At 39.2% G+C, this 27,744-nt stretch overlaps 1 protein-coding gene across 4 annotated transcripts in view; it reads left to right on the forward strand.

Moving 5' to 3' along the window:
- The window catches only part of RALA (RAS like proto-oncogene A), a 28,228-nt gene extending 7,665 nt beyond the window's left edge, over positions 1-20,563 (forward strand). For 3 of the 4 annotated variants that reach the window (XM_021387118.1, XM_021387119.1, XM_021387121.1), the window contains 4 exons: positions 10,501-10,653; positions 11,653-11,861; positions 15,223-15,397; positions 18,599-20,563. In XM_021387118.1, the coding sequence (XP_021242793.1) occupies positions 10,540-10,653; positions 11,653-11,861; positions 15,223-15,397; positions 18,599-18,721 (621 nt within the window). In that variant the 5' untranslated portion in view covers positions 10,501-10,539 and the 3' untranslated portion in view covers positions 18,722-20,563. Of the gene's footprint in view, positions 1-747; positions 835-10,500; positions 10,654-11,652; positions 11,862-15,222; positions 15,398-18,598 lie in introns of all 4 variants that reach the window. The other variant, XM_021387120.1, reaches the window with a different exon arrangement.

Here is a 27,744-nt window from a genome sequence, read left to right on the forward strand (position 1 = left end):
AGATTTCACTAATGAAATTTATTTACTGCAGCTGGATGATTCCTCAGAGGAGTAAAAGGAATTTCTTGAAAGGCAAAATCCAACATGCTCCTCTTTTGTTAAGTTCCATTTGGCTGGTGTATTTATGCGGTCTGCCTGTGGAGGAGAGAACACTTGCCTATTCTTGTGAAGAGAAGACAAAAATTGTAGTGGTACCTGCTTCTGTATGTCTGTTACTAACACTCTGTGTTTGGTCCTGCATGCTTGGTGCTGTTTGTGTTGCAGCCTTTGTTGTGTGTTTGTACCTGCTGGAACACTTATTCCTGCATCCTCTGTTTTCTAGAAGCTAATTAATAAAAAATGAAGGATTTCTTGGTAGGATATCTTGGGACTCTGCTCTTGTTAAAATGTTATTCAGGTAGGCAGTGACCGCACAGAAGGAGGAGGTGTCTGCCTCCAGTGTTGTATGTGAAAGCTTAAACTTTGTGAAGAATTTTATAGGAGCGTTGTTTAAACAAGACTTCTGTGTTCATTCTGTCTGCACTAATACCTTGAAAGAATTCATGGATATCATAGTACCATATGATTGGCTAATAAGGCAAAATAAGTTGTTTTAAGCAGAATAAATCCACTGAGATATCAATATCAGGAGTAGTCTCTCTACAAAGAGAGATGCGTACTACACAGCTCAGATACATTCATGGCCTTTCCTATACATTACCTAGGCATGCTGGCACAGCCTGCCATGAGGAAACTTGTTTCTTGCAGGTGCCATTTGCTTCAAGACTTCTCTGTATCAAGTTAACTTTTCTGCCTAGAGAGCAGTGAAACTGTTTGGCTGGAGCATCGGTCTTAGTAAGTGGGGATCTTACGTTATCCTTTTTGGCCTTATAAAAGACTGTATTGATACTTGCTTTTTCTAGAAAATGAACATCTGATGTTCTGAACTTCTGAATGAAGAGAGAGTACTGGATTGTTAACAATGAATGCGATACTTACGTTAGAGAAAATGTCGATTTATGGACTTGTTATAGCTAACCCGTATTTTTCAAATGTCTTTTGTTTAAACGCTTTGGCAAGCCAAGTCAAAATGCTTGCATTTAAATCTTTCTTAAATACATTCAATAGATACTGAAAGGTAAGTGTACAAGGGCAAAAAGGGCACACTGTTATGATTTGAGATTTCTTTAGAAATATGGTTGGGAAAAAAAAGCTTTTTTAAAATATTACTGAACATGTTGTGAGCAACTTCCTGAAGCAGAGCTCTTTAACTGCTTTTAAAAGTGAAATGCTGAGGCTCATGCTGCAAATTCTGGCATAGTGCCTTCTAGGGAACTCCATTTTTGCTTTCCAGAATAGCTGAAAAGCAGCAGCAGCTCTTTGCAAGTGTGTATGATGCCTGACTTGTCCCAGTCAAAAATCTTGGCTTCCTAACACGCTCAATCGCACCTGAAATGCAGGGTGAAAATACCTCTGGCTAGTATGTCTTGGGTGACACTAATTGAACGATGCCCACGAAGTATTTCCCTTGATTAGCCTTCAGTTGTTGATTCTGTTACTAAAATTCATCCATGTAGGCTATGCCTTATCACTTACACTTATCTGAAGAGGGGAAAAGGTGTCTTTGTTCTCTATGGAAATGCTGAGTACAATTCAATATTAGCAGCATCTCCCATGACTGAGAATTGACTTCTGTCAAGATACTTCATTGCAGGTATTTGGTATGGAAAGCTGCTTCTGTATATGTCCCCCTCTTCAGTTTTACCCTTTCCTTCCTCCTTAGTTTTCCTTATGCTAGAAAACCTAGTGCATCATCTTTCCTGGATTAACTTCTGCAAGTTCTCAGACTCTGGCATGGATAGGTGTGACAGACTAGTGAAATGGCTGTTCAGTCTTGTACCATGACTGTTGTTACAGTTAATGCTCTTCTTGTGGTAAATTAAATTGTATCGGAACAAATACGTTTTGTTATACTCTAGATTAAACATCTAAATGTGTAGGTTTGTATTGCCCAGGTAGCCAAGAAGGCTGATGTCCTCATGACTTATATCAGAAAGTGTTGCAGGGAAGTGGTCATACCCCTGTGCTCAGCACTGGTGAGGCTGCACTTTGAGTACTATGTTCACTTTTGGGCCCCTTGCTACAAGAGAGACATCAAGGCCCTGGAGTGTGTTTGGAGAAGGGCAGCGAAGCTGGTGAGGGATCTGGAGCACAGGCCTTATGAGGAGTGGCTGAGGGAGCTGAGATTGTTCAGTCTGGAGAAAAGGAGGCTCAGTGGAGAGCTTATTGCTTTCTACAACTATCTGAAGGGAGGTTGTGCGGAGATGGAGGTTGGCCTCTTCTCTTGTGTAACTAGTGATTGTACTAGAGGGACTGGCCTCAAGTTGCACCAGGAGGAGGCCCAGGAAAAATTCGGAAAAAATTCTTCTCGGAAAGAGTGGTAAGGTGCTGGAAAGGGCTGCCCAGGGAGATGGTTGAATCAGTGTCCCTGGGGGTGTTCAAGAAACATTTAGATGTTGTACTAAGGAACATGGGTTAGTGGGGGAATATTGGTAGTAGGTGAATAGTTGGGCTGGTAGATGATCTTGGAGGTCTTTTCCAGCACTGGTGATTCTATGATTCTATTCTAAGGGAGGGCAGGGCATTTAGACTTCATGTTAAAGCAGTTCTTCAGTGCTGTAAGTTTCGGAAAGCTTAAGTTCCCTCAGTGACTAGATTAGGGTACCAGCCAGGTAATGAACTAGACTCTGTCATAAATATGAATTTTACTAAAATTACTTTACAATGTAACTTAATTGAAGAATGAAAACAAGCCTGCTCTTGGTTTCAACTTAGGTGTTGTGCTTGAGTCTGCTCTTTTTTTCCTCTGATCTTTGAATCTGTCCAGGTAAACTATTCGAAATGTACTATGGTAGCCACTACATAACTTATATATACATACATTAACTTATAAAAGGTAAGGAATCTTCAGCAGGTACTAAATAATAGCTGAGGAATCTTGTAACACTTGCATTGGTTTTCTGTGATGCTTGTAGGCTGGAGCTGCTGCAGTCCGACTTTTCCCTTGTGTGTGTTTTCTCATCTGTCAGTGGTGCCAGCAAGCTCATTTAGATCTGTCCGAAAGCTTGTGGAGGTTGGTTTTTGTCCAGACAGACTTCTGAGCTGCTTTCTCACCTAGTTGTTTCAAATGTCAGTGCTGTCAGAAAGGTGAGGATGGGAATAGCGGTCAGATGACAGGCTCAGCTTATAGCAGTGTTGCGGACATGCAGCTGGGTTCACATTATGTGTTTTGTCAGCTCTTTATGTGGACTTATGATACAGTTTGTTCCTTTTCAGAAGGTTTAAAGGCTTTTCTGTGCTGTTCCACATCTGTTTCAAGAAATGTTTGTGGAGATGCCTCCTCAGAAATCTACTTGCAGGATGTCAAGAGAGTTTTTGGGAGCCAAATGCTGAAATTAAGGGATGTGGTGTACATATCTAGTCTCATTGTAGAAGGTGCTGCTTAATTCCAAGCTGTGCCCAGAAGCTGGGACCAAGGCCTGTTGGGAGCATTGGCTGCAGCAAGGCTGTGAGCTTGGTCATTGCTTGCTTGTGGTTGAGTGACTTCTTGGAGGGATATCAACGCTTGTGGTGATACCTTAAGAGCATAGTGCTGCTGGCATGTGGGGGCCACTGTTCTCTGTAGCTGATATAATTTTTAAGATGGATGGGGCCTCAGTTACTTGATAAGGAGTTGTTGATGATGAGGTTGACTCTTCTGTTTTCAGTGTCTGAGTATAGTTACAGCTCTAAGTACCTGTCTCAGGAAGCTGGGAAATACAGGTCTCTTGCCCGAGGATATTTTCTACTGCTGAGAGATTGATCTGAAGTCAGTTTTCAGTTCTTTACTTTCCTTCGTAGAAGTATAGGCACCTTAGTAAGTTTGTTTTGTGGGTGTGGGGGAGATATGTGCCTCTTATGGCGTGCATTAGGCAGCTTTGGAAAGAAGGGTGCTTACTGGAACTTGAATGTAGTTTGACTGCTTGCTGAAGTCGTGGAAAACCGAATCCCAATTCCCAGTTTGTGTCAAAGGATTATTTTCAGGAGAAAGAAATACTGTCACAGTACGTCCTAACTTGTTCTGAGGTGCAGGTTCAGAAGACCAGTTTTCTTGTTTAATGAGGCTAGTAATTTCCAAGGTTTGATGGAAAATTTGAGTTTGATTTCCTCTTTCTTTAAGCTGCTACTAAGAGTTTGTAGTGATGATTTCATTTTTGAAATATTTGTTCTACCTTAATACAGTACTGACTTGACTTTGTGCTGAGCGTGACAGATGTTGCACGTTAAACTGCAATAAAAAACACAAATAAAACTTGAGACATGGGGTTTTGCTTATTAGAGTAATGCTGATCTAACCTAAAAAGATTCCTTACTCTCCTGTGCTTAAAACAGCTGGCATTGTGCTACATCCTCATGTATCTTGTCTATTCCTAGGTCATGGGGTGTTTCTGCTGATCTGGTTGAGTATTTTAATTGCAGCCAGCTGTTGGGAGGGATGACTGACTAGGCTCTGTTTGCCTGGATTTTCCTCCTTCCTTTTCCAGGAACATTTTTGTTGCAGGAATATCTCAGTCATTCCTGAGTTGTCTTCCAGGTAATCTGCATCTAGTACACTAGCCTGTGCTGATCATTTTTGACCCATGCATTCTGAAGCATGATTTTGCTGTTGTTAACAGGACTGAATCTACTGGACTCAATAAGAAATGAAGTAACTGGATGAAACCATGATATTTTAGTAATAAATAAGACTATATTTCTTGATGGTCCCTGGGGAAATGAAATGTATTCACTTTATCCTTGCTTTCCTGCTTCTTCCTCAGAATGTTGGACTTTTGTCACCTATAGGACATTTGTGAGACACAGAGTTGTGAGTCGCTTTGCAGGAGAATTTGAGAAACTGGACAATATACAAATTCACTTTAGGACTGTGGAGTTACAGTCAATTTTCACTTCAGAATTAAATAAAAGAAGCTATAGCTAATGTTTCTGAAGTTGATAGTTCATACTAAGCTTAAAGTACATAATAATATAGACCTTAGTTTAAAAAAGAAAAGTTGGTTGTTCAGAAGACAGTGGGTTTCCATTGTTCAATAGGCAACTGGTAAAATATTTTGCCTTTCTGGATGCACACCAGTCAAAGCATGCTAATCGTAGTTCTTAATATCATACTCATAGCTCGTGTATTTCAATGAAATCATTTGTATTCCTCCAAATGTATTGAATTCAAACCGACTGAGTTGAAAAACAGGACAAAGTCAGGTGCTGTGATGTGTAAGCTACCAGTTGTAATTGATGCTCTCTATATGAAACAGTCCTCGGGGGAAAAAAGTTGCTCATCATAGAAGTGAGCAGGTAATGAGGTTAATGTTACCGTCTCACAAATCTTTTACGTAATTTTCCCTTAAGAAAAAGAACAGAAGCAAAGGAATTGGAGTTCAGTTTTGATGTCATAGCATTATGAAGGCTATAAAAATACTAATAACAAGAAACTGTTTTGTAATTGAAGAAGGACACCACTATCTGTTCTTAAGTAGAATCTACTATGCTAACTGTACCGATTATCTTTAAACACAAAGCTATGTTTAACTAGTCTCCTTCACACAAACGCCTGCAGCAAATGAAAGTTCTCCTGTTAAGGACAACTGCATTTTCACAAAGCCTGCATTCAGCCTTATGTATAGCACTGCAGAAACTGCCAGCTGAATTCATGCCTGTGATGACGTGACTTAGTGTAATGTTTCTCCTTCCCTGGTCTGCTCTCATTGAGATTGCATTTATGGGACTCTAGAGGGATCAAAATGGACAGAGTAACTTTTTGACCCCTTTTAGTCAGTTTCCTTTAAAAATAAGGCCATCTTATCATACAATCTGTTCTTCCTTAATTTTTGGATTGTTGCCCAATGTCAAGTACATTCTGACAGGAGTAGGTGCCTTGGATCTGATTGTTCTCTGAGTTTGCTGAATATTTGCTGCTAGCTGAAGAGGAATCTGTATCAGTGCTCCTTCTGAAGGAAAAGATGCAATGTGAGCTGGACATCCATTGCTGTTTGAGCTGGTATATGGTTGACTTTTTTGCACATCTGTAAGAATGCTTTGATTAATTGTTTTAGAGCACATTATTCTGTAAGAAGTAATTTCCAAGGAGAATCTGAGAAATTGGATGTCAAAGACACTGGTAGTAGAGAGATCAGAAATTACTACTTCATTTTCTTCCCTGTCACATATTTGCAAAGGTATCTGGCCATAAAACATTGACCCTGGAGATTAAAACTTCTTTATGTACTGGTACCTGATCATTTTGCTCTTGTGAATCTGGATAACTGCTCCATGCTTCAAGACTTTTTACAAGAGTTAACATGATGCAAACATACTTAGCCTCCTTGTCCAAGTACCTCTACAGGAACACTCTCCTGTTTGTTCCTCTGGTGTGTGGAGCTGAATGTCATGTTTAAATCCAGTGGGTGCATGGTATTTCATGAACAGAGGGTCTGCTGTGCGAGGTGTGCAGCTCTGGGAGAGATAACATTATTACAGGTAGTCACTTGAGAGGCAGTGATTTTACACATACAGCTACAAGTTCCTTTTGCTATGCAGAGTGATCTTAAGTTGTTTTTCTCCCTATTTTTCATCCTCTTGAGTAGATTTCTACAGCTGGACTGTAGCTGTGGCTGATACTAACAGGAATTCTAGTTGGTTCTCCTGCAGTTCCTCTGATGTAATCTAAGGACACCCTAACCTGGCTCTATATAAATGATCCTGGCTCCAGCTGGAGGCTTGCCATTACATGGAGCACAGAACTGGGGTGAGCACTTATCTGCATGCAGGTAATGAGCAGCTGTAGGGGTTTGCAGAATTGCTTACTTTGGCAGAGCAGTCACTGAGATGCATTTGTGCGTTTCTTGGCTCAAACATGTTGTAAAGGGCAGTTTCCTAGGAGCTTATCTGCAGCATAGGCGAGGAGAGATCCATAGTGTGGTGGTTAGACAGCTGTCGCCCTTCAAGTGAAGGTATGGGAGTATGTTGTTGAGCCAGTTAAGCTTTCGCTTCTCTTATGACTTGTTAGACTACACAAAGAACTGTTTAAAAATAAACTCTGGTATATCTCATCAGTTTTATTGTTGGGGTGGGGATTACCAGTGGGTGTGGTAAAAAACTGATCTGTATCAATGGAAAACACAGCTATTGACAACACCCTACCTGTCTCTGTGAGCTCCTCTACTGTGTTATAACATGGGGTTCTACTGCAGGGTGAACCTATTTGAATTCTGAGCTCAAAACAGTTTTGTATTGTCAAGATGGAAAAAATAAAACTCAGTACAACAAAATATGAAAGTGTACTTTTTTGAGCTTCGCACAACGGTGTTCTTGCCATACTGTGCCAATCATAAAGTAGAACAATTATCATAAAATAGAACAGTTAAGAAAACAGATATGAATAAAACTTGCATTTTTTTATGAACGCTAAATAAGGCTGTGTGAGTTAAGGATAGGAGGATTTGCTTTGCATGAAACATCTTGCATACTTGACTGTTAAAATTGAAATCTATGTTCCACTTTGCTTTAAAAAGCAGACTGAAATAGGTAGAAGTATGTGGCAGTAACATATCACTTTCAAGGTTTGTGTTCTCCCAAGTGGAGTATTTGTTGTGAGGCAGTCTCTCTGGATTGAACATCACTTGCACAGAATCTTGCTCGGTTTGTAACTTATTTCTTGGTCTTTTCTACGTTCCTATTCAGCAGGTCTGAGTTTGCCAGACTTCTATCTTTGTTGGATTGTGAAGAACCTGAAAGCAAACTGACCTCACTGAGCCTCCTCCCACAACAAAGTGGGGCAGAGTATTGATGACAAGCTTATCTTTCAGATTTGAAATATAGTAGCATGAAGTTTTGCTATCTTCAGTATCTTACTGGAATGCAATTCACTGATGGTTATTGATGTCTTGATGACTCAGGATACTGCTTTTACTGGTTGGGTCAGTTTTTTAATTCTGAGTTTTTCTTTGACTCAGTCTCGTATGCTTCTTTGAAAAGATGTTATCAGGGCTTCTGAAAATGATTGCCTGCCAGATCTTAAAGAACATTCAGTGGAGAGGAGCATCTTCATTAACTTGACTATTTATAAGGATCTTTGTGTTTCAAAATCAGTTTGTCAGCTGGTCAAAGAACAAGAAGTGGCAGCTTATTGTATGCTGGAATCCTACTAGCTGAATTGGAGCTTCTAGTAGAATAGGAGTATTCCCATTGGTCAGTCTATGTAAAGGTTATAGGTTAATTTACAACAAGTGTTACAGTGAAACATGACATGTATTTGAGCAAACTGTGGTATTGGTTTTGCAGAAAAACATCTGACAGCAGTCCTCCTGAACTCATTCGAATTTCCTGAAGTATGGATGTTCTTGAAGAAGAATACTCTGTTATGTTGCTGAGTAAAATTAGTGTGGCCATACCTATGTACACTGCTGCTTCAGAATTTGGGCATCCAGGAGTATTTACTGTAATGTAAACTTGTCTAAATTAGCTGTTGACGGTTGATGATTGGAATTCAGATGAATGCTTCTATGCATTATTTGTATGAAATGCACGTTATAAAAAAGAAAGTCAGCACGACTTTCAGTATACGTTCTTTTCTCTTTAGATAAAAATGCAAAAGCAAAACCATATGGAGTAGTTCAAAGTGTGGTGTAGTAGGTTGAAAGCATGCACAGCTTGGAGTTATTTTCATGTTCTCATACTCCCTCTTGAGTAAAAAGAAAGCAGTGGTGGTTCTTAAGCTTCAGTGACCAAAACCCAAATTTGTTTTGTTCTTGTGCTCCTGTTTTGTTTCCTTAAAAAAAAAAAAAAATTGTAACATAACATTAGTTATGTTTCTCTGCTACACGTCTGTAATTAGTGCAGCAGCTTACATGTGCTCATTTCACTTTCTTCCCTTTTGGAAGAAACAATTTAAGCCACTTAATATTCAGTTGCATTTTCAGAGTTGTTTGACAGCATAATAGGTAGCGTTATTGTTGTGATCCAGAGTTCTTCATGTAGATTTCTTCTTCCTTTTATATTTATTTTTTAATTCCAGGAAGGATTGGTTTAATCTTTAATGAAGTTTCAGTCAGCATGCTTTTATTCATAAGTGCTTCACTGCTAACAAAAGCATGTCCTCAGCTAGGGATTTTGGAATAAGTTTTAAGAAAAATGTTGTTCTTGGTGTTCCGGATGTTTAAATTGCACACAACGGTGATTCACAATGCAGGAGAATGTAATTTTAGTGTGAGATTGTCAGAAGATCATAATGAGAAAAGGTATCTTGCTACTGTGCTCTATTATTATAGTCCTGTATATAAAAAAAAAACTGTGTTGTGAGTTCTTTCTGAGCTTTCTCATCAACAAAGTTATATTTGGTTCTTATTGCTGTTGTAGATGTGTTGTGTGTTTACATCATCTGTAACATAGAAGCCATTTTGCATTTTGGACATTAGAGGCTTTGACCTTAATCTCTGGAGGAAGGGGATTCTGGAGAGAATTTAAGCATTCTTGTAAATCTGTGCAGTGACTTTCCTGTGTTTTCAAGACAAAATGTTCTGTCTTCCTTTAAACACAAATACAGTAATACTACTATTGAGGTAGGTAAGGAATGAAAGGAAGGTGTGGGATGAGAACAGTTGGGATTCTGCTAAAAATTGTGATTTAAAAAAAAAACAAATTCTAATGGGATTGTTATTTTTTGTATATGTGCACATGAGAGTGTGTGTGAATGAACTGTCACAGAGCCCTTTGATATTTTTGAGGTGCAGAGATTTGTGTTTGACCAAGCAGCTGTGGGACTAGGACAGCTATTCTATTATGTTGGGTAACTGTGTTTGTAGTTGACAAAGACAAGTCTTTGCACTCTGCCTCAACTAGATTATTCTTTCAGTTCCTGATTGACCTACCTGCTGTAACTGGTTATTTTTAGGATTTAAATGACACATTTGCCTGGTTTTCTCTGGAAAAAGTACACTAACCAATCCTTGCTGATGCTACTGTTGTCTTAGTGCCTGCTATTTAAGCTGGAAATTCCTTCAAATGTATGGTTTTTTTTCCCTGTAGCTGTCATATCTCATGCTTTCTTGTGTTGACTCACTGTGGTTTCCTTTTTTTCAATTCTTGCTTAGTAAACTAGCAAGAATTCCTGACAAATGCTGTGTCTCTAACAGAAAGCGTTACCTACCAAACTGTAAATATTTTCCCCTAATTGTTGTTGGATGCTGTGAACCTGCCTGTGCCCTTTGCAAGTGGTGTCACCTTTCTTGGTTTATGCCACCAAAAAAAAAAAGAAAAGATGAGCTTGTTACAATTTGTGGAATGATTTCCAGTAAAAAAGTAGTTTTCAGTGAAGGTAACAGAACTGAAATTGAATTCCTCAGATGTACAGGGATTTGAAATGAATGCATTTTAAACAGTGCATGTGGGAGGTAGAAAACTAATGAAGCAATATTTTTTTTCTTTTAGGTTTACATTTTATACCTGTGAGTTTTCTAGAATCCAAAGATGGCAGCAAATAAGCCTAAAGGGCAGAATTCACTGGCTTTACACAAAGTCATCATGGTAGGAAGTGGTGGTGTAGGAAAATCTGCTTTAACACTACAGTTTATGTATGATGAGGTAAGAATGTACACTGTAAATTGGGATAATGTGATGTCTGTTGTGTAGTGCTACTTAAGCATTAATTGGTACAGTTATTTTTTGAAAAGTTCTAAATGTATATGATGTACAAATGTCAACTATTAAATTGAGCATAAATATTTTTGCACTGACACAGGCTGCCTGGAGTGTGGACGCCCCATCCCTGGAAGTGTTCGAGGCCAGGTTGAATGTTGCCATGGATAACCTAGTTTCCTGGGAGGTGTCCCTGCCCTTAGCAAGGGGTTGGAACTGGATGGGATTTAAGGTCCCTTCCAACCCAAACTGTTCTGTTACTTTGATATTCTGAGTTTTCTCTTTTAGAGAGACCTGTAAAGGTATAAGTTTGCCTTCATCCCCCCCCCTCAGATTTCTAGGCAGTTAGTGGTTTTAGAACTTGCTCCTTTACAATATATTTTTGCATTGGTTACTAGACCTGTTAAAACTTAAGTATTAAAACTCAAAGCTTCTTTGCTTCAGTAAGTTGCTTGATGCTTGAAATGTGACTAGTTTTTTTCATTTTTTTTTGTGCAGCTGTTGGAGAAGAAAAAAAACTTTTTCTTGTTTCCCTGCTTTTTTGTCAGTGAAAGTCATTCTTTTTGATTAAGAAACGGAAGTTAAGTCTTCTGTGTCCCTTAAAAATTGACACTAAATATACTCAGTCAGAACTGCCTCATAGCATAATGAAATGCAGCCAGATGTGCTTGGTTAATGGCAGACACTTTGCGCATGGCATTGATGTTTTGCAGTTGCTTCTAAAATTTCCTTGTAACGGATCAAAAAAGCAAAACTCTGAGATGTTTGGGCTGATGGAGAGCCTGCTTTAGCTATGTTGAATAATGTATTTCATGTAGCCTAAATACATAGGCTTATTTGTTTATTATTGAAACCATATGAAATGTCTGTTATATCCTTATATGAAAATAGATGCATTTGCCCTGTTCAGACTTGTTTTTCAAACAGTAAAATTTTTGTTTCTAGTTTGTAGAAGATTATGAGCCCACCAAAGCAGATAGCTACAGGAAAAAGGTGGTTCTGGATGGGGAAGAAGTCCAAATAGATATATTGGACACAGCAGGGCAGGAGGACTATGCTGCAATTAGAGACAACTACTTCCGAAGTGGAGAAGGCTTTCTTTGTGTTTTCTCTATTACAGAGCTGGAATCATTTGCAGCTACTGCAGATTTCAGGTAGGTTATAAGGCAAGTTATTGTAATTATAGTGAGGTTCTTATAATTTTTTTTTTTGCAGTATCATTGGTAGTCCAGAATAGATGACTATAGTCACGTTGTTTTGAATAGATGCCTAACCATGCCTTTATTATCATTGTACCACTTCAGATATCTTTGCTGCTCTGTTTCTGAATACCGAAGAGGTTATTGCAAAAGAGAAGATGCATAGTAACATTCAGAAGGCTGCTGCCCTTTGTAGATCACTGTTGCTTGACACTTATACTGCAGCGCAAGGAATCTCATTTGTGAGTAGGCAGCCTCTCCAGTGCTGAGTACGGGGACAGCTGACTACACTATATGTTAGAAGCCAGAACGCCGCTGGCTTCTTGGCCACCTGGGCACACTGTTGGTTCGTGTTCAGCCAGCTGTCAACTAACACCCTCAAATCCTTTTCGCCTGTGCGGCTTGCCAACCACTCTGCCCCAAGCCTGTAGCGATGCATAGGATTAGTGTTATCTGAAATGCGGGACTTGGCACTTGGTCTTTTGGATCTCATACAATTGGCCTGAGCTCATCCAGACACCTCTGTAGGGCCTTACTGCTCTCAGGAAGACTGGCACTTCCTCCCAACTTGATGTCATCTGCAGACTTAGTTACTGAGGGCGTAGTCGATGCCCTTGTCCAGATTGTCAAAGATATTTAACAAGGCTGGCCCCAGTACTGACCGCTTTGGAACATCACTCATGACTGGTTGCCAGTTGGATTTATCTCCATTCACCACCACTTTCTGGGCCTGGTCCTCCAGCCAGTTTTTTTTTTTACCCAGCAGACTGTACCTGTCCGAGCCATGGGCTGCCAGCTTCTGCAGGAGAGTACTGTGGGAAGCAGAGTCAAAGGCTTTAATGAAATCTAGGTAGATCATGTCTGCAGCCTTTCCCTCATCAGCTATGTGTGGGTGAGGATTTAACAGGCTAGTTGTTTTTTTATTTTTAAAATATTTTTCTAGCATACAAGGTATTGAAACCCTTGTAATGGTAGGAAATTTATACAGCTTATGGGTGTTTAATTTTGCTTGAGAGCCTATTTAAAAGTCATCTCTCTATGTATCTATAAAGAAAAATATTATTTTTCTTTATAATAAATTATAATATAAATAAATTATAAAATAAAATTTTATAATAAATAATAATATTATTGCTATATAATATATACAGCGGAAAAAAAAGACACCACTCCTGAAAAATTTTAGTAGTTCAAAGTTGAGCAAAATAGGAGGGAGATAATATAAAAGGAAATGATTTGCGTCCCATTGAAATAAGCATTCTTAGAGATGCTATCATAGCTCAGATTAATTAGTACTAGGTATAGAATACATTTAAAATTTTCTCTAAGGGCAGAGGAGGAGTTATGGAGAGGGGAGAAAGCAAGGTTGTCCCCTTCTGGTGTGTGTTTTATTTATTTTTCTCAGTATGTAAGTGTATGTTTGTTATTTCTATCTTTAAAGAGAGATAGAGAAGAGCCCAGACTGATTTACAGGCTTATGCTAATTATGGCAATCCTGGAGGGCTGGTTTGTATGGTTGAGCTCTGTAGTGAAAAATGGCCTATTCAGAGGTTGTCTTCTATCTTGTATGGACATAAAAGAAAGTCCTATTTTTTAAGCAAAGACAGTCTATATGCTGAAACAGGAAAAAATGGAAGAAAAAAACTCTTCAGTGTTGAAATTAAAACTCTGCCCAGTACAACTCTTAAAGTGCCTTTCAAGTTGTTTTTGAAACTACTGAAGCCTAAGTGCTAAAGTGGGCCTCATAAAAAATGGTATTCTTTCTGCTCTGTGTAAAAGTACCCTGTATCTCTTGAAAGGTACAGTTAAAATACCTTTGGCATTGTTGAGCAGCCTGGATAATATCTCTTAAGAGACAGATGCAAAAGCAAGTGACAAGAAGAATCTGGACATTTTAGTGTTTCCACAGAATTTTTTTCTGCTGGAATGGCAACAGGAGATCTGTTCACTACTACTGAGTATATTCGATGGGTTTCCCAGTGTGCTCTGAAATACCATCACTCTTTTAAGTAATTTTTTTCCAATAGAAAGCATATCTGCAAGGACTAAATTTTTAAATATTTGAAAGGCAATTTGATAAAACGTGCTCCTGCTTTGAGTAGAATTGATGTGGCTGTAGAGAATTTAAGTTTTACACTTCAAGCTGCTGTATCTAGATCTTTAGCTGAAAGTCTTATTTTAACAGATACTGTAGTTGCACTGAATTCTCATATTTCCACTTATCCTAATCCACTGGCTATTCAAACTACTAAATATCTGCAAGCACAGTTGCAACACTTGCTCTATTTAGCAGGGAGTGGAGGAATGTTATTTTAATTACATCTGAGAGATGAATGTGGTGTTAAGCTGCCTTCAGTACATATTTGTTGGATAAAAAAAGAGAACTCAACAAGACTGAATGCTACAAAAAGCAAAATATCTTAGAACAGCAGGAGGATTCAGACGTATACCAAATCAAAGGATAGTTACAGGATCAGCTAACTCTTTCCAATTTTTCTGTTCTACATAAAGTCTGCCAATAGGCTTCACCTCAGCCAGAAAAGGGAATGTGGTTCTTTGTGCTTTTTGTCGATCTTTCAGAAACTGTTCCATTGAGGGGCTAAATTTCAATGCTAACTTTGTACTCCTTCTTGAGACAAAAGAGAATGCTTGTCTTCGAAGAGCAGTGTTCTTCAGATTGATGTACCAAAGCATTTGTACTACTCAGTTTTATTTAGAAATTTAAGTGGTTCCTTAAAAATCTGATGTATGCGCAACTTGTTATCCTTACACTGGCTTATAACTGAATTAAGATCTTTGCGGGGGCTGAACATAAGTGACTTCAGAAAGATTCCTGAAAAGACGAGATTTTTCTCTTGTTAATCTATATTAGTTTACTACCTAAGTAGATAATTTAATCAGCTTTAAAAGTGGCATGTGCATTTTATTAGAAAAAAAGTCAAATGTAAAAATGTGGTCTGGATGGATTAAAAACTGTGATTGCAAATAGAAGCATAAAGGCAGTGAGAAGTAGAAGTCTCAAGTAACATCTTCAGTAATAGGAGAACTTTTAGTTTAAATTCTCACCTGTTCTACTCTGTTTAATTTGTTACTGATTCTTCATCTTCCTTCCTGGATAGTCTGTCTTGGTTTTCATTCTGTATAGCCTCATAATGAGGTTCAAGATTTTGCTGTTACGTAAGCTTCATAAAAAGAATAAGTGAGTATAAAAGGAATAGGATGGAAGAGTGTTTAGTCTGCGTTCTTATTTTTGTGTTCTAAGAATAGTACTCCATGAAATACTTAATTTATTCTTTGCTTTTTTATTTTTCTCTAGGGAGCAGATCTTAAGAGTAAAAGAAGATGAGAATGTTCCTTTTTTGCTAGTAGGTAACAAATCAGATTTGGAAGATAAAAGGCAAGTTTCTATAGAAGAAGCAAAAAACAGAGCTGATCAGTGGAATGTTAACTATGTGGAAACTTCAGCAAAAACACGAGCCAATGTTGACAAGGTAATAACTCACCTCATAACTCACCTAATAATACAAAGAATCTCTGTCAGATTTTACTTTACTTGTCGTATATGGGTCACAGTTTATATGTTCAAGTTATTTTAGCCTTTTTTTGGGGGGGTGGATCTCAAAACAAATGCTTTTCTCCCATAGCTTGTGATGAGTGCATGACTAAGTTGTTTAATGTAAAACAGTGAAAATGCATTAGCATAGCAAGTTTGTCACATCCTAAACTGTGATAAGTCATTAGACAAGACCTTTTATTGTTAAAAAGTTCTTGAGGTGGTTGTGTTGGTCTAGCCTTCTTGTGTTTTCTCGAACTGGAAGATAAACTGATTCTGGACAGTGAGAATGCTGTCTGAGGAATAAAATGGCTTAGAAAACTAAAGGAGGGATTGAAATCCTGTCTACCCTCATCTTACCACATGCCTGTACGTTGTTTCTATGAAGAATGGATTTATCCTTTTAAGTTTTAAATGGCCCAGAAGTGCCTCATGAGTTTTCTGTGATAAAGCCTGGTTCAGAAGGTCATAAGAAAGGGACAAATATTCTTTGTGCTAAGATGATAAATTACTGATTAGTTGTAAGTATTTCACTTATCTTTAGAAGGTAGGACTTCTTGAAGCATAGAATTTGGAATAACTCAGCCTTGTAGACTGAAAAAGTAGATGTATGGCAAAAAAGCAAGAAGCTTGGTTTAAAGTGCTAATTTTTTCTTTCAGTCCTCTTGGTAGACTTGATCACACAGAATTTTTCTAATGTAAATGATTACATATGAGTAGTTGAAGCATAACAGCAGTAATACGAGTACTGTTTTGCAATAATTTAAACTTTTACTGTTTTTATCTGTCAGTTGTCGTTGTGAAGAAGTGGATTGTTCAGTGCTGAAGTAAAAATTTCATGCTGTTCTGCAGGGAACATTAAGTCAATTAAATGCAGCACAATTCAGTTGCTTTTAGTTTTGGTGCATAATTGCAGTTAACATCTACTTATTTCAGTCGTGCAGAAATTCTGAGGTTGTCTAAATCTGCTTCATCATCCTTTAGCAACGGGAGAAAAAGTAAATGTTTTTAATGTATATAATCAGTAACTTTTGCATGCACATGATAGGCTACTACAGAGCTCAAGGCTTCTTTTTGGAACAGGTGGCATCATGGATCCAGATTAATATGTATTATATAGAGTTCAGATTTGACAGTCTATGAATTAGTCATAGAATGGCTTGGGTTGGAAGGGACCTCAAAGATCATGTAGTTCCAACCCCCTTCCTGCAGGCAGGTTTGCCAGCCACTAAATTGGGCTGCACATCCAGCCTGGCCTTGAACACCTCCAGGGATTGGGCATCTACAACTTCTCTGGCAGCCTGTTCCAGCACCTCATCACCCCCTGGGTAAAAATTTTCCCCTGATACCTAATCTGAATCTTCCCTCTTTTAGTTTAAAACCATTCCTCCTTGTCCTGTCACTGTCTACCCACATAAAAAGTTGATTGCCCTCCTGTTTATGAGCTCCCTTTAAATATTCAAAGGCCATGGTGAAGTCTTCCCTGGTCCTTCTCTTCTCTAGACTGAATAAGCCCAGCTTCTTTAACCTTTCCTCCTCAGAGAGATGCTCCAGCCCTTTGATTATCTTCATGGCCTTCCTCTGGACCTGTTTCAAAATGTCCACATCTTTCTTGAGCTGGGGGCCCCAGACCTGGATGTGGTACTCAAGATGGGGTTTCATGAGGGCAGAGCAGGAAGGCACCCTCACCCTGCTGGCCACCCCTCTTTTGATGCAGCCCAGGATACTGTTGGCCTGCTGGGCTGCAAGTGTGTACTGCTGGCTCATGTTCAGTTTTTTATCTACCAGAACCCCAAGTCCTTTTCTGCTCTCAAGGAGGCTTTGTTGGCCCTAGTAAATACCAGGTATTAGTTAGTTGTTTTCTTAAAGCATCTGAAGTTAAGGGGTTTATTATGTAAACTGAAGTTAGTGTTCTATAAAAAAAAAATTTGCTTTTCTAAATTCCAAAAGGGTGGGTTTGGGCTTCCACTCACTTTGGTAACAGCAGTAAGCAAATGAGCACCTTCTTGCAGTAGGTTACATACCCCAGATACTGTGGTACAGTGCCGGGGCTTAAGCAAGCTGACAGGTGCAGCATACCATTAATACAAATTTAAGTAAAAGCAAGTAACTTCAACATCTAGAATCCTAAAGGCAGTTGTATTTCTTGATAGAAACACATAGTTGCATTGATTTTCCTCATATCCCGTGTAATGAAAGTTTATGCTTTTGCTGCAGTCAATATGAGATCAGTGTAATTGCAGATAAGAATACCTACTGTGTTCTGTAGAAGAGTTTTTCAGTCCTTGCAGTGTCCAGGTTGCATGGAAATGGATCAAGCCCCATGACAGATCAGGAGGGAAGCCTTCCAGACAGAGAAGTTTTAGAATTGTTCAAATGATCTGCTTTGATAAGATAATAAAGATGAAGTAATTATTTTCTGTAGCCCTCTTTAAGGTGAAATTGTTTTCTCTTAATGAATGAAGTAACTTTAAGGATCCCTGTCATAGGCCTTAGGTTACAGTCTTTTCTTTCTTACATGAGTGATTGATGTGTCTCCAACTTCTGTTTCTTACTAAGCTACTTGATAATAATGGAGTTTATGCGTAGTTTGAGATACCTAATCTAAAAATAGCTTATGTAGTTGTGTGGTTGATAACCTGTGTTTAAAGGAAATGCTAATTTATGTTTTCTGCACTTTTTGTTTAGACTTGCATCATGGGGCATAGTGACTATGAAATGTTTAGTGTGTGCTTCTAGAACTAATTGTAGCAGTTCTTCAACCTTTGCAGTTCATCACTGAATATTCTCAAAATGTAAACTGATTTCCCTGAGTCTCCTAGGTAAGATGTAGATACAAAATGAAAAAAAAAATCCCAGATAGCAATATGAGTCTTGCTTTAATTCTTCTGACAAGATTCATAAGCAAATACCAGAAGCTAGTTGAACTACACGTAGCATGAAAGAAGCAGATTTGCATCGCTTGGGCTTGGCCTTGAAAATCAGTGAAAGACTTGTTGGATTAATATTTGTTTGCTCAAACTGATTTTGTATAACTGATTTTATTCTAACAACGAGAAGTAGACGTCATCGGTGATAACTTGAATTAACTCAAAGGTCTGAGGGTGTTTTGGCATTTACATTCTTTCATCTTTTCCAGGTGTTTTTTGATTTGATGAGAGAAATTAGAGCCAGAAAAATGGAAGACAGCAAAGAGAAGAATGGGAAGAAGAAAAGAAAAAGCCTAGCTAAGAGGATAAGAGAAAGATGCTGCATTTTATAATCAAAACCCTGAATTCCTTTCCTACCTTGACCATACTAATAAAAAACCATAATTTATAAGCATGCCATTGAAGGCTCAAGTGACTGAAATTACTCTGACATGTTGGAAATTGTAATGTATCACTAAAAGCATGAATTGGAGCTGCACTGAAAGTCAAATTCACTGAAAAAGATTGATGTGGCTTCAAGAGAAGCAAACCATTTCATAATCGCCTACCTTCTCACATTTCTTCTGAATGTAGTGTTTCATGGGAAGTCTTTTCTTTATTAGTGAACAGAGGGGGAAATATTACTTCGTGGTTTCTTGTAAAGCATACTTTTTTTTATCATTGATAATTATTACTTCGTCCTGTCTTTTGTTGCCTTGAAAATTACAGTTGTGAACGTGATACCTAACATAGAGGTATACAGTTGTTTTGCCATGGAGTTATGCAAATTAGGAAAGAATAATGTATATGTGAACAGTTATGCTGAGGAAAATTATATGTCATTCTGCATTACCTGATTAACCTAGAAGAGTGATGTAATCTTTTACATTGAAACATTTGAATATGCCTTAATTTTAAAACCTAAACTTAGCAGGTTGCTAAGGTTGCTTAGTCAAGGGTGTATTTTCAGCTTGTTGCATGGAGACTCTCCCTGTGCATCAGTGCGAGCCTGCCCTCTCTGCAGAGTGCAGTTACGTGAATGATCTCGCTAACTAGCTGTCTGCTAGCAGTGTCTGTTCTTTAAATGTGTGCCATACTATGGTTTTGTGAATGATACAGAGCATATTCAGTCATCCGTAGCTTGGTTAACTATATGGTATCTTATAGCTAAAAGGTCAGAACATGTTTAAGATGGAAGTCAAAAGTGTGTGGCACATCTGAGCCTGGAACGGTTGCTTAAAACTTAACATTACGGATACCTTGAAGCTTCCCTTTGCGAGTAGTTCTTTGTGTAGATGTTCCTTGGGTTTTAACTCCCTGGACTAGAGTGGAGTGGAGCTGATTCAGTAGCGCTACTGTATTTTGAGTTAAGATGTTGTCTGGGAAATTCCAGTGTCATTGGTTAATTTCTTTTGTGTTCCTAATTCTCAGCTGCTGGAACACGGTGTGTTATGCTGAAGCTCATTGCAGGTTTTGTACTGTTTAGTCTACTTTATGTTGATTTTAAAATGGGGAACATTGTAGCTACTTTTTCTAGTTAATGTTGATATTAAACAATCAAAGATGCTTTTGCAATACAGAAACATTTACCATGGACATCCAAAATCCCCAAACAAAATGTACTGCCTCAGTTGCTTCAGAATAGCAAGAATGCTTGCACATGGTGAGTGTGCTGGATCTTAACTAAAAATATACCAGAACGTTTGAGGGTTTTGGACTCCTCTGGGCTAAGACGGGCTAGATCAATTCCACAAACTGTTACACTTTTTATACATGTGTAAACCTATAACTGACAATTTAAAATGTGCTCAAGCAAACTAGGTAACAAATATTTAACTTTCATGCTAACAGACATTTTAGGGACTCAAGTCTTAGAAGTTATATTTGTCACGTTAAATATTTATCAGTAGGAATTTTGTATGTGCGTTAGTAGACTGCCAAGTGCAGAATTAAAGTCACTCATGTAACTCTGGCAAATGAGCCAGACATCATCTTCCTGTGTACTCATTTTGGTCTATTTAGCCAGGGAGTCTAACCACTAACATTGTGACTTTGCTTTGGAATCTCTATGCTGGGAGCTGAGGTGTTATGAAGCCACCAGACATATGAAACTTGTCTTGGCTGATGCCTTACCCTGTCCTTTTATTTGCTATTTGAGCCATTGAAAGATGAATAAACTTCCACTTTTTTAAATACTTGTGCAGTGTTAATTGATGACTATAATACGTGTTATGTTACTGTGCTGTTGTTGAGACCGGTTGTGAAGCAGTTAAACTGAAATATTCTAGAGGTCTTTTTAGTGTATGTGAACAAAACAAGATTGTAGATTAAATTCAACTAGTCTGATTAAAAAATCCACTTTGTGAAAGCTGAGACTATGCATGTGCTACCTTTTATCCAGAGCTAACTGATCCCTACTTGCTATACCAAGGAATATCAGAAAGCAGACTGACAAGATTGAGGTAAGTGTGTTCCGGAAGCACTTTTCTGTAAGAATGGGAAGTGAGTTTTGTTTCTTTTGTTGTTTTTTTTTTGTTTGCTATGTTCTTTAAAGGAAAGCCTATATAAGTCGATAGAAAAAAGTGCATCTGAAGCTGTGTCATCTTCTGGCATGTTCTGGGAGAATGTAAATTTGCTTCTCCAGCTTGGGGGGAAAATAAGTTGAACTGTGTATATAGGATTTTGATATATCCTGAGAGAGTCATCCAGTACGTGATCCATTTGCATCATAAATTCATGCTTTAGCTTGCTTATGTGCTGAAACTGCTAGGTTTACCTGCTTAAAGTGCTTCTTTACCCGTAAGCATTTTCCCTCATCTTTCTCCTCTAAGAAGTTGAAGATGCATTCTTACATTGGCAGGATTAAATCCTTCCATGGGATTTCACTCCCAAGTTAGTTTAACATGCTGGTAATCCTTTTGCCACCTTTTGTGAAATACATTATTGTAAAACTGCAGGCCAGACAGATTCCCTCATTTGTAACAAGCTATAAAGTTGCCTTCTATTGTGTACGAAACATATTCAATTCTTATGCTAACTCATTTTTTTCCTCTGTTCTTTTATAGCTTTATAAACCCAAGGGGCTTTCAGAAATATTGGCTAAGGGCTCAGCAGTCTGTTTGGTAGCTTCTGTAGCCTCCTGATGAGCGCAGCTTAACAATGGCAACATCCGACAGTTTTCTTTAATTCTGAAGAAGCATCACAGTGTGCAGGAAGTGCCTTCCCATTCAGAGGGACATTAATGTCAGTGTAGTGTGGAGAATAAACCTTCTGCAAGTTCCAATGGCAATCATAATACGCTAAAATACAAGCTATATCTAAGCCTTGCAGTAATTATATTAATCTGCAGGAATGAAATATTTTATCTATGTGTGGAACAGACTTATTGAAAATCTTGGGTTCCTCTTGAGGACACCGAGCTTTGCCATGTTTATCTTTCAGAGGCTAAGGAAGTTAGTAGTCTGCGCATGATTGTAGTCTAATGCGATGAGCAGAGCAGCAGAGACAGCTAAAATTACATGACTGTATGCAATACATCTAGCAGGATCTGAAGATAGGACTGAACACACAACAATAGAGAATTGAGGAGGGAAAGCTAATGGCCCACCTTAATTTCTAAAATGTCTGACAGGAGTGGGAGAAACTTCTTGGCTTTTCTAGCCATGTGGATATATAGGCAGGTGCAAAAACTGAATTTCTTACCAGGCTTTTGACTGTTTTTGGCTGTGATTTTTTTAACTTAAATGTGTATGGTTTTAAGAGATGACTCATGAAAGAAACCTCTCCTTGTGTAAATTTTTGGGAGCTTCAGCCTTTTACTAAAACTGAGTGGTAGGAAAGGCACCGATGTTGTTAGTGCTGGAGTTCAAGCTAATCTTTGCTCTAAATACATTGACCAAACTGGAATATTTCTGACTGAAGCTTCTTTGTCAAGGAAGTCTTGAAATTCTAAACCACCCGGGATCTGCCCAGGGTCAGAGAGATGGTAGGACTCTTCTGATTTTCACAGGGATCTTACCAACTGCTGATACAATGCATTTAGGGAAAATATTCAGAAAATCCAATTTTGATACTGCCTGCTGCGGTCTTTTTTACCTTTTCTTTCTTCCATGTATAATGGAAAAATACCGAAGCTGAAGTTGTTGGGAAAAAAACATTTGCTTCCATCATCTTCGTGATTAATATTATGCTCAGTAATAAATGCTACCGGAGTGCTTAATATGCATTATATTGTCTACGGATTTCAGTGGGATAGTTACTCCTCAATGGAATGGAAGTGTAACTATCCAAAAGTGGGTAACACTTTTAACAGGGTTTTTGTTCTGCCTCTGTACTGCCTTCCACAGTACTTGAGTGGTTAGCTATCACTCTGATTCAAAACAAGGTTGCCTTCTACCAAGATCCTGGATTTTCCTACTTGATAAAAGTTGCTGGCTTTGTAGCTGCCCTCAAGCAGCTGCATAGCTGTAGTTCTGCTGTGGGCTCGTGTACATGCAAACAAAACTCCAGTACATAATACAAGGATACTTTGGAACAACTCACCCTTGTGAGGCACTAAGAGGAGAATAATGTAATACAAATCTGAGAAGAATGAGAGCAGTGGTGGTGGCATCTCAGACCCCTTAACAGTGATGTGTAATACAGGTGCTTCTTGGGTCCATGCTTTGCTGTGCGTAACACTGTCCTGCGATATTGAGGACATTGTTTTTTTGCCTGATTTCTGCTTTATTTAATATGACAGGGTGTTATAGATAAGGAATGGAAGGAGGGATAGTTTTCAACCTAAAACTATGTACAAAAGGTAAGCAGGCTCCAGAATGCTACTAAAATGTCTGGAAAATCTTTCATCACTTCACTGTTCCCTTTGCTCTTCTCTAAAAAGAGGTGAGGAGGATGTATATTTAATAATGCCCAATGACAGGAACCACTTTGGAAACTTTCTTGGAAAAAGAAACAAGCCTGTAGCAGACAGTCTGTTAGAATTATTTTTTCAATCATTTTTGTGTGCTTCATGCTAGAAGTACTTCTGGTACTTATTTTTGCTTTTCTCTTGTCTGTTAAAGACTTATGAGAGACTTTTTCAATGCAAAAAATGGGAGACCTGTTGGGTAAAATGCTGCCAGACTAATGTATTTAACACTAGTCATTCCTAAAAAAAAAAAAAAAAAAAGCTTGAAACAGTAATCCTTCTTTATCTGAAAACTACCAAGATGCCTGCTGAAATAGCCTGGGGAAGTGTAAAAAGAGCAGTAAAAAAACAACATACCATTTCACAGGTGCCTGTGTGCTGTTGTAGCTGCTGTGAATGTCAGAAGGGCCTCGAGGAGGAAAGACCACCTGCCCTTACATGCTGGTGACAGACAAGCACTGTATGTGGTGGGAGGGAAGCTTGGAGAACTTGGCTGCCCCTGTGCTGTTAGATGAGGACTAAGTAGATAAAAATGAGGCTGTGCCACTGCTTCTGTTTTGCAGTAACATTTAAATCTGTAAGGCAACAAGGGTATTTTTCATCAACTTCCCAAAAACTTCACAAATGTTAAGCATACTTGTGCCAAGCTTAGGTATCCGGATTGGGGGTGCTACTGAGCACCCACAAACCCCTCCACGTGGTCCTACCCTGAGGATGGGTCCACAGGGACCATTGCAGAGCTGCCCTAACACTTGGACACTACTATTAGTCTGTACTTACTTTGAGTATCTAAAGGGAATCTTTAAGAAGGGGGCAGACTCCTTAGTAGAGTCTGCTGTGCCAGGACAAGGGGAAACTGTTTCAAACACAAAAAGGGGAGATTTAGGTTGGATATAGGGAAGAAGTTTTTTATAATAAGGGTGGTGAGGCATTGGAATAGGTTGCCTGGAGATGTGGTGGATGCTATGTCCTCGGAGACATTCAAGGTCAGGCTGGAGGGGTCTCTGAGCAACTGATGTAGCTGTGGATGTCCTTGTTCATTGCAGGGGAGCTGGACTAGATGGCCTTTAAGGGTCCCTTCCAACTTAAGCGATCCTATGATTCTAGCTCCTGTTGTTGCATTAGAGTAAGGTTGCAGCACGCTGCTTCCCATGCCAGGAACAGCGGCTGTAGTCACTAGGATGATACCCAAGTCCGAGTAGGACAATGCTGTTGTCTCCTAAAATGCTTCTGTTTGTTAATGTATCAGCAGGTAGAAGAAACCACGTTTAGAGCAAGCTGCTTGCTATAAGTATTTTTTAAATAATTTGTAATCCTCTAGTCATATGAGTACACTTATGACGATGGAGTGCAGAAGAAAATGTAAGAATGTTTTTCATTACCTTGCATTACATTTTGATGCTAAGATCTTGATCCTTTTGTGTGGAAAGTGAGATTAAAAACAAAAGTATTTAATCCTTTCATAATGCAACTAGATGATCCCTCTTGCACTCGGAAATGCCTATCGTAGTTGGCTGTGGTTATTTTTTAAGCAAAATCAGAAAAGAAGCAGCAAGAAGAAACCACAGGGTTAGGTGTTTCCACTGATTACCTTTGTTCTTCTTTCCCTTAGATGCTTCAGGTAGTATCTCCTGCAGCTAACGCATGGCTCAGACAAGTGTGCTACACCAGCCAGCCAGTGCTAACCATAGTCTGGTGGAGATTTCAAGTCAGGTGCTTTTATTTGAAGGTAGAAATTAATGATGTTCCTTTAGCTGACAGTTCCTTTCTCCCAGTGTGTGTCTGGAAGCACAGTGCCAAGATCTGAAGTGGGAATGGCAGAGAACAGACCTGACCCTCCTGAAGCTGTGGCTGTTGGCTGATGGTCTTTCCAGGCAGCAACTCGAGTGCTATGCTTGGTTGCATTGGGTAACCCCCCAAACTCTGCTGAAAATTTCAGATTTGCAGCCAGGTCACTCACATCAGAGCTGTGGGTGTTGTCGTACCACCAGGCAGCAGATCTAGTATTTGTGTCAGGACTAAAATGAGACAGCCCTGAGAAATGGAATGGAAAGTCAGATAAAGTCACAGCAACCCCAGACAACCCTACAGGCTTGGGGAGAAGTGGCTGGAAAGCTGCCTGATGGAAAGGGACCTTGGTGTGCTGATGGACAGTCAGCTGAATATGAGTCAGCAGTGTGCCCAGGTGGCCAAGAAGGCCAATGGCATCCTGGCTTGTATCAGGAATGGTGTGGTGAGCAGGACTAGGGAAATCATCCTGCCCTGTACACAGCACTGGTGAGGCCTCACCTTGAGAACTGTGTTCAGTTTTGGGCACCTCAATACAGAAAGGACATTGAGGAGCAGGTCCAAAGAAGGGCAACAAGGCTTGTGAAGGGCTTGGAGAATATGCCCTATGAGGAGAGACTGAAGGAACTGGGGCTGTTTAGTCTGGGGAAGAGGAGGCTGAGGGGAGACCTTATTGCTCTCTTCAAATACCTGAAAGGTGATTGCAGTGAGAGCGGGGCTGGTCTCTTCTCACTGGTGACTGGTGACAGGACAAGGGGAAATGGCCTCAAGTTGCGCCAGGGGAGATTTAGGCTGGACATTAGGAAATTCTACTTTTCTGAAAGAGTGGTCAAGCGCTGGAATGGGCTGCCCAGGGAGGTGGTGGAGTCACCATCCCTGAATGTGTTTAAAAACCGTTTGGATGCGGTGCTCAGGGACATGATTTAGTGGTGGGTTGTTAGAGTAGTATGATTACATTGAGGTTGGACTTGATGATCTCGAAGATCCTTTCCAACCTGAGCAATTCTATGATTCTATAACAGAGCAAAATACTTTTCAGGACCATTAGAGAACTGGGAATAACGTATATGCTTGGAAATAATTACAGCTTAATTTCGCAAAGTGACGGAAGACCTAAGAAGGACCTGCATAACATCTGTAACTTTGGTGTCCAGCTGATGGTTGGATCAGTCAAGTTCCACTGCTCACAGTGGGTACTGGCATCTCCCACCTTCACTGGGCGTAGTGGGTGCTTGCTTGATCTTACAAGACTGGAGACAGAGGCAAGCATTTAAATGCCAGTTCAATGGCTTTTAATCACTGATTTGTGAATTACTTGTAAGAGTTATGAAAGCAATTAATGATGGTCAACTTTTTGGCAACAGGCCATTATCTTCAAGAGAAGATCCAAATATTAACAAAAAATAAATAGAAATATCTTGCACCTAAGTGTGGATGCAAGCTTTACTGCAATTGCCCTTTTGCAGAAACAAAATGTCTTCCACAAGTCCACTTTTTTTTTCAAAAAAATTCTGGGTGTTTGAAACAATATGATTTTATGTTGGTGTGCACATAGATGAGCAGCATTCATCTTGGTTTGAAGTGACTGTGTCCAAAGACACTGTTATCTGTGTAGAGGCGATTCATTATACAGCCTGTTTGCAGCTGCACAAGGGAAATACAGAGAAATGTGAAACAGAAGCAACACAAAACTGCAAAACAAAATATTTTTATGCTAATATAGAAAGAATGTCAGCTGCAAGAATAGAGAAGCAAGCATATTCTTCTTCAGCATCCACAGGTCTGGAACTTTTCAAAGAAAGAGATGAAAAAATGTTTTCGGTTTGAGCTAGTAGAAAGAATAAAAGTTTGAAGCAGTGTTTTGGGTGATTCTTCTGTGATGATGCATTTCACAGAGAGGAGAGGCCAAAATCAAGGACCATGTTGTAGTAACTTACTCCAGCCTCGCAGAAAAAGGATGCACTGTGGGTAAACTGAAGCAAATGCATTTTTTAGAACAGAGGAAAGCTGAAGTCAAACCATCATTTTCACAGGCCTCTAGGAGCAAAGCACAGCAGTATGCATTGCAGGGGCTTTTGCTGCACATGTGGCATGGTGTTCACTCAGCGCATGTCTGAACAGCAATACAGCCGGAAATCAGGGTCTCTCTAGAGTACAGCACATTGACATGCCATGGGAATGTGTAGCAAGAGATTTATTCCCTTTCACCTAAAACTGGGGCCTCTGCTTCTGTGCCGCCTGTGGTTTTCCCACTTGTAGTCACTGACGGGGGACTCCTGGGACTTGATAGGTGCAGTGGAGATATGAATAACAATTTTTATCTTATCTCTGCATTTTTTGTTGCAACTTCCTACATCTTTTTACTCTTGACAAATGAACTGTTACTGTTTTAGCGTTCTGTGAGTGCTAAATGGCTGCAGGCCCTTCTATACATGGCTCTTCATTCATGATTAATGCAGTCAAAAAACTGAAACAGACCTTTGCTTCTGGTTGCAGTCTGAGGTTCCTGACTGCTTTTGAAATGAAACTTGAATAAACGGTGTCTGTAAAACAAACAAACAATAACAACAAAAAAACGTTTCTAATTTATGAAGTGCTTTGTTGACCGAGCATCTGACAGGTCCTATATGCTCAGATATCTTAAAAATTAAAAATAAAAATTGGTTTTGGTCCTGGGAA

This window comes from Numida meleagris, chromosome 2, assembly GCF_002078875.1.
Source record: "Numida meleagris isolate 19003 breed g44 Domestic line chromosome 2, NumMel1.0, whole genome shotgun sequence".
Classification (NCBI taxonomy): domain Eukaryota; kingdom Metazoa; phylum Chordata; class Aves; order Galliformes; family Numididae; genus Numida; species Numida meleagris.